At 37.6% G+C, this 6,380-nt stretch overlaps 1 protein-coding gene across 1 annotated transcript; it reads left to right on the top strand.

Moving 5' to 3' along the window:
• Positions 1-1,362: 1,362 nt before the first annotated feature.
• LOC132629100 (uncharacterized) lies at positions 1,363-1,761 on the top strand. The gene has a single exon (XM_060344837.1). The coding sequence runs from the start codon at positions 1,363-1,365 to the stop codon at positions 1,759-1,761; it is 399 nt and encodes a 132-aa protein (XP_060200820.1).
• Positions 1,762-6,380: the final 4,619 nt, after the last annotated feature.

The following is a 6,380-nucleotide window of genomic DNA, read 5'->3' as shown; positions in this document are numbered from 1 at the left end:
ACAAACAGAGTTGTCTTTGATAAAACCTCCAAGAAAATAGTGTGGGAAACAGGCCTCCAATTTGAAAGTGTTAATGAATTTAGAACTGCAGTTACCAAGTATGCAGTCCATGAGCATGTTGCCATTGAAAAATGTATTTATGAACCTACAAGGGTAAGGGTTAGGTGTGTAGAGGGTTATCCTTGGCTTTTATTTGCTAGTCTTGAATCTAAGACTAACAACTTTGTGGTGAAGACCTATAATCCAATTCACATGTGTGACCCTACCAATAGGAACAAGCTTTGCAATACCAAATTCTTATCTAGACACTATAATGAGAGAATAAAGGAACAACCAAACATTAGGATTTTTTAGTTTCAGCAGCCCATTAAGAAGGAGTTGGATCTTTATGTTAGTAGAACTGTGTGTAGAAGAGCAAGAAACAAGGTTTTAGCTGAGTTGATGGGTGACCATGTTTTGGAGTTTGGGAGGATTTTAGATTATAGGGATGAGTTGTTAAGATCAAATCCAGGTAGTACATGTGTAGTTAGGCTTAGTGATGAGACATTTGAAGGTGGAAAAAAAATGTTTAGAGGATTCTACATATGTTTTGATGCAATGAAGAAGTAATACTTAGCTGGTTGTAGGAAGTGCATTGGTTTGGATGGTTGCTTTTTAAAGGGAATCTCAAAAGGTCAATTACTTGTTGTTGTTTGTAAAGATGGAAACAATCCGATGATGCCACTGGCCTGGGCAGTAGTTGAGGTTGAGAACAAGCACAATTGGACTTGGTTTATTAGAATTTTAAAGGAAGATCTTCAGCTGGGAAATGGGACAGACATTGCTGTTATAACAGATATGCAGAAGGTAAGATTTAAGTGTTGAATTCACTCCATTTCATAACTCTTGGCAGTTTTGTTCTTTTACTTTACTAACTGCCTGTTTTTTATTCCTCACAGGGTCTTGAAAGTGCCATAAAAGAGCAGCTGCCCCATGTTGAACATAGAATTTGTGCTAGACATGTTTTAGCCAATTGGTCCCAAAAATACAGAGGCCTTGAGAGGAAGATGCTTCTGGAGGTGTGCAAAGTCAACTTTTGAGTCTAAGCTGAATGAGAACTTAGACTACATGAAACTTTTGAGAGAAGAATGTCTTGATAAGTTGATGTACTACAACCCTGAAGGTGGAGCAAGGTTTACATGAAATATACCACAAAGTGTGACATTATAGACAACAACATGGCTGAATGTTTCAACTCTTGGATACTGGCTGCAAGGCACAAGACTGTAATAACTATGCTTGAAGAAATAAGAGTCAAAATGATGAAGAGAGTAGGACAGATGAGGGAGTTTTGGTGACAGTTGGATTCATGACTTTTCTCCAATGGCATTGAAAGTTCTGACAGAGCATACTGCAAGGTCTATGAAATGCAGTATTGAATGGAATTCTGATACAGGATATGAGGTTCTTGAAGGTCATTTTAGACATGTTGTGGATCTGCCTAGACAAACTTGTTCTTGTAGAGCATGGATGTTGAAAGGCATCCCATGTCCTCATGCAATTGCTGCTCTTCACCACAAGAGGTTGAACCCGATGGATTACATTTCTCAATGGTATTCTAGAGATACCTATATAAAGACATATAGCTACTTTATTCAAACAGTTCTGAACTTGAAGATGTGGCCACCATCCACAAATCCTACTGTTATACCCCTTGAAGTGAGGAAGATGCCAGGCAGGCCTAAGACTGTTAGAAGGAAAGAGGCAAGTGAACCCAAATAAACAGGAAAACTCTCCAAAAGGGGGGTCGAAATGACATGCAATAAGTGTCATACCCCAGGTCATAATAAAAGGAAATGTCTTAGAGAGCCTACAACTGATGGCCCAAGTGCAAGTGCAAGTGCTTCTGCTGGCCCAAGTTCAGGTTCTGGCCCAAGAAAGGCACCTGCTCCAACTGGTAGAGGAAGGGGTAGGCCAAAGGGATCAACTGAAAAGGTAAATAATTTCACATACTTCATGTACAGTTCAGTGCTGAACTAGTTGCTAATATTTTGGTATAATTTGTAGAGTGTTGCTACTAAAAGGCCAAAGATGGTTAGAATGGGAGTGTTGCACACACAAAGTGGAGTAACTATCATCAATGTAAGACTATTCTATGTTTACAGATTAAATAACATTTTCTGAAATTAAGTTCCACTAACAAGTAGTTCTATTCATTTGAGCAGCCTGGATTGCCTAGTGAAAGGGTTCGAAACAACAAATCTAGTGCAATTGTCACTGGTGAACTGCAGCACAAAGCAAGTGGTGGTGTGAAATGGCAAGGAAGACAAGCTATGACCTCCAGGCAACTTCAACAAGGAAGGAACAAAAAGCAGAGTCAAACCAGGACTAAAGCTGTACAAATGAGCCAAGGCAGCACCACTGCCTTGTGAATTTGACCATTCTAGCTTTACTCACTGTTTTTGGTAGCTGTGACTGCTTTGTGAATTTGTTTATGTAGTTTTTTAAAAACTTTGTTTAGGCAGTTGTGACTGCATTTGGTTGGGGTTAACTACAGGCAAAATACATCAAATCTATACTTTGGGTACAGTTTAAGTTATGATTTGATGTATTTTGCCTTAACTATATGTAGTGGTTTGGTAGATATGACTGCATTTAAGTTTGTTTTGGGCAGCTGTGACTGCACTTGAATTGGTAGCTGTGATTGCACTTGAATTAGCAGTTGTGACTGCATTTAACGTTAGTTCTTGTCTATGTAAAGTCACTCTCTTTTGATCAATGGGTATGCAGCTGTGACTGCACTTGAATTGGCAGTAATAAGCTGTTTTGTTTGATTTTATCGTTGGCAGTTTTATTAGCCTTAATTGTTGGGTTGAATGGCACTGATTTTGTTCAGTTTTGGTCAAGTCTTGGTACACTTTTTGAAGTCATTGTAATCTGTTTTCAGAATTCAAGATTTTGACCATTTCCTTTGGCTTCTTTAAGTGAGGTGGTTGGTGGTTAATGCTTCACCCAATTCTTATTTAATCATAGTTCTTTCACTAATTCTCATTGCAACCCCTCAAACCAAAAATGACTACCATCCTAACGACATTTGAGAAGAAGTTAACAAAATCATACGTTGACAAGGATGACTTCATATTTCCTTCCCATACTTTCCAATTCCTTCCAAACCATGACCGTGAAGCGGTTGTTCTTCACAATGCTCACGCCTACTATATGCAATATAAAGTGGGTGCATATAAGCGTCTTTGCCAAGGGTGGAAGGCGTTTGTTGATGACAACAGACTACAAAGAGGAAATGTTTTGGAATTTCAAGCTTGAGAGGTCAGCGGACGCATATGCTTTTTCGTTAATAAGAAGGCACCGGAGATCGTAATTATAGAATAGGTCTATTTATTTCTTTTCATGTTTTATGGCTTCGATTAATGAAAGTTCTTTCAATGTTAAATGAAATTTTGTCACTGTTTTATGCCTTATACTTACTAATTTTGCAAAGCAATTGTACAAGACTAAGAATTACACAACAACAACATTACATCCAACATTGCCATTTCATTTCACAAAATGCCAACACTAACAAGTTGTTTATAACACTAACAAGTGCAACCCCGCTAACGACATGCCAAACTACAACAAGAGCTTAGGGCAACTTCATTGAAACACCTCTAAAAAAAAAGTTTTGAAATAGAAAACTTACTACTTCAATACAAATACACAATAACGAAATCAAAAGAACTTTCTCCCTTTTCTTGGACTTAGCCAACTTGCTCTTCCACTTCTTCTCTTTTTCCTTCATCTTCTTAATGTCTTCTCCAAAATTTTCTAGTTGAATTTCTATATTGTTCATATCAATTTTGCTTTCCATGGAGTTTGTTGTCGGAGAATGCTTGTAATCATCTTTTCCAAAAGCCTCCAACGATGCTTCAAGTTCACCAATTCTTCCCACCAATTTAGGAATAACAAATTTGGATCTTGGATCAATGTCAGTATCCTTCCAAAGATAAAAATCACATGATCTATCACCCTAAAATGTAATAAAATCAATAAAAAAAATCAGTCTTTCAACTCTTCAAAGTCCAATATTTGAAAGGCAAATTCACTTATTCAAAGTTCAATTTTTGAAATAAATTTCACTTACACCATAATATGAACAACTCCAATATCTTCTACCAGGGTTCCTTGGGGTCCAAGAAGACAACAATGGCAAAAGAAATCCATGTTTGCATCGCACATCCTTCAACTCATGATCATCCTCTTGCTTACAAAACTTACTTAAGCTTATTTTAGCCATTGTATAACAATCTTTAACAGAAAAGAGAAAAAAAATCAAATTAACCAGACAAATGCAAGAGTACGAAATGAAAGAGTACAGCTGCGAAATGAAAGAGTACAGACAAATGCAACAAAAAAAAAGGGTGAATCCGAGCTATTTTTACAGTTGCGAAATACAACAATACTTGAGCTTATACAGTAAAACAAGCTAAATAAAGTTGAATTAGTTACCTTTGATTCAAAAACAACTGGTCTTGAGCTCCGATTTGGGCGTGTTCTTCAGCAAATTTAGGGGAGTGGGAGTTAGGGTTCTAAACGGGTATGGGTAAATGTGGATGGGTGAAGTAAATGTGGGGTGGGTGAAAATTGGTTTGAACCGTATTATTAATTAGTATTTATCAAGTTATTTTCCATTTTTTTAAAATTATAATGGCCCTTTTTACAGCTCCAACACGCTAAAAAATGTGGACAAATATGCGCCTGAGTTTTAGTCTGTGGAGGGCTCATTTAATTCACTTTTAACAAGTTAAGGTGTATAATAGGTCGCTCGTATAGTTTAAGTGTGATATCGACATTTCGGGTATAGTTCAGGGTGTTTTGATGTATTTTGCCCTTTTTTATTTTTTGTATTGGCAAAGAAAAATGCTGAGTTGGAATGTCCTAGTTGTAGCCATTTTATTCTGGATTTTTGCTGAAAATATGCTTTCTTGTACCATGGACCATTTTTCCAATTCTCCCTTTAGCTCATTTTCTGCGTCAAATAAACCTCTGTCATGCCTATGATTCCTTATCTGCTCTTTAAGTTCCAGTAATTTCGCCCTGGTTGTTAGTGTCAAGTTTTTATGATGACAATTTTACTTGTGCAGGTATATTAATTAGATCACACAAGGAATATATGTGAGCCCACAAAACATCCCCAACAAATTGGAAGCCCACAGAACAGCCCCAACGAGCTGGGCTCACTCGACAAATGGCTTCCCAGCCCCAACGGTGCAAACAGCTGTAATCTTCAGCCGTATAAAATCTTTCAAGAAAGGAAAAGATATCTGCAAAATAAAGAGGCAATATTCCAGCAGCATCAAATCGTTTCAAGAAGGAAAAGCATCAAAGGAATATCTCATGAAGTGTAATAAATCTGCTGCTGCCTCGCCACACAAGGAAAGCAGCAAAAGCTCAGTCTTATTCTTGGAAATAGGATCTCTGATTCCATTTCCAAGGATCAAATCCCTTGGGTTGATCTCTCTGCGTGAAGAGCCTAAAACACTATAAAAAGGGTTGCTTCACAAACGCAAGAATTATGCAATTGTCTCATTACCTCCATTGCTCTGCTTTACTTTCAAATAAACATTGTTAATCTGAGTGATTCATAGTGTAATAAGAGAGAAAGGAGAGTTATAGTTTGTGAGGCGTTGTATCAAAAAGAATAAGAGTGTTTTGAGTGTAGACGTAGCAACTTCATTCAAAACCTTCATTGTACCAAACCTTATAAAAGAGCTGCAGAGATCACCTTTGCAACCCAAGGGGACTGGACTAGGATTCACATTGAATATGAACCAGTATAAATTTCGTGTGTCATTTATTTTCTGCACCTTACCTTAATATTCACTGAGTAGGTAGTCGACTAACAGATCGAAAATTTTTAACAATTCACCCCCCCCCCCCCCCCCTCTTGCACTTTCAATTCGTATCAGAGCAAGGTCTCACCTTCAGTGCTTAACCGCACGTAAGAAAAGATCAAATGGCCGGATATCAAATTCCTGGAGCACTATTGCAAGATGGGCACTCCACAATAAGACCACCATACTTTAATAGTGAACATTATGACCACTGGAAGGAAAGGTTTAAAATATTCGTGCAATCAACTGATTATCAAGCCTGGGTCATGATTAAAAAAGGACCTAAACCCATTCCCCGAGCGGACACTGAAAACAAAGAAGATGCAGAAACTTCAACAATTGATCTAGAGTCACACGACATTACTAAAGAACAACAAGTGACACTGCAAATAAATGCAAGGGCAATAGCCTTGCTCTACTGTGCAGTGAGTAGAGAAGAGTATACAAAAATTTCAAATTGTGACACTGCCAAAGAAATGTGGGATAAACTTGAAGTCACTTATGAAGGAA

Source organism: Lycium barbarum, chromosome 2 (genome assembly GCF_019175385.1).
Source record: "Lycium barbarum isolate Lr01 chromosome 2, ASM1917538v2, whole genome shotgun sequence".
In the NCBI taxonomy this organism is placed as follows: domain Eukaryota; kingdom Viridiplantae; phylum Streptophyta; class Magnoliopsida; order Solanales; family Solanaceae; genus Lycium; species Lycium barbarum.
The sequence above is the reverse complement of the archived record's forward strand: the minus strand, read 5'-3'. Positions and strand labels throughout refer to the sequence as shown.

Coding starts and splice junctions, on each gene's coding strand:
- LOC132629100 (XM_060344837.1), top strand. CDS start 1,363: ATGGCATTGAAAGTTCTGACAGAGCATACTGCAAGGTCTATGAAATGC.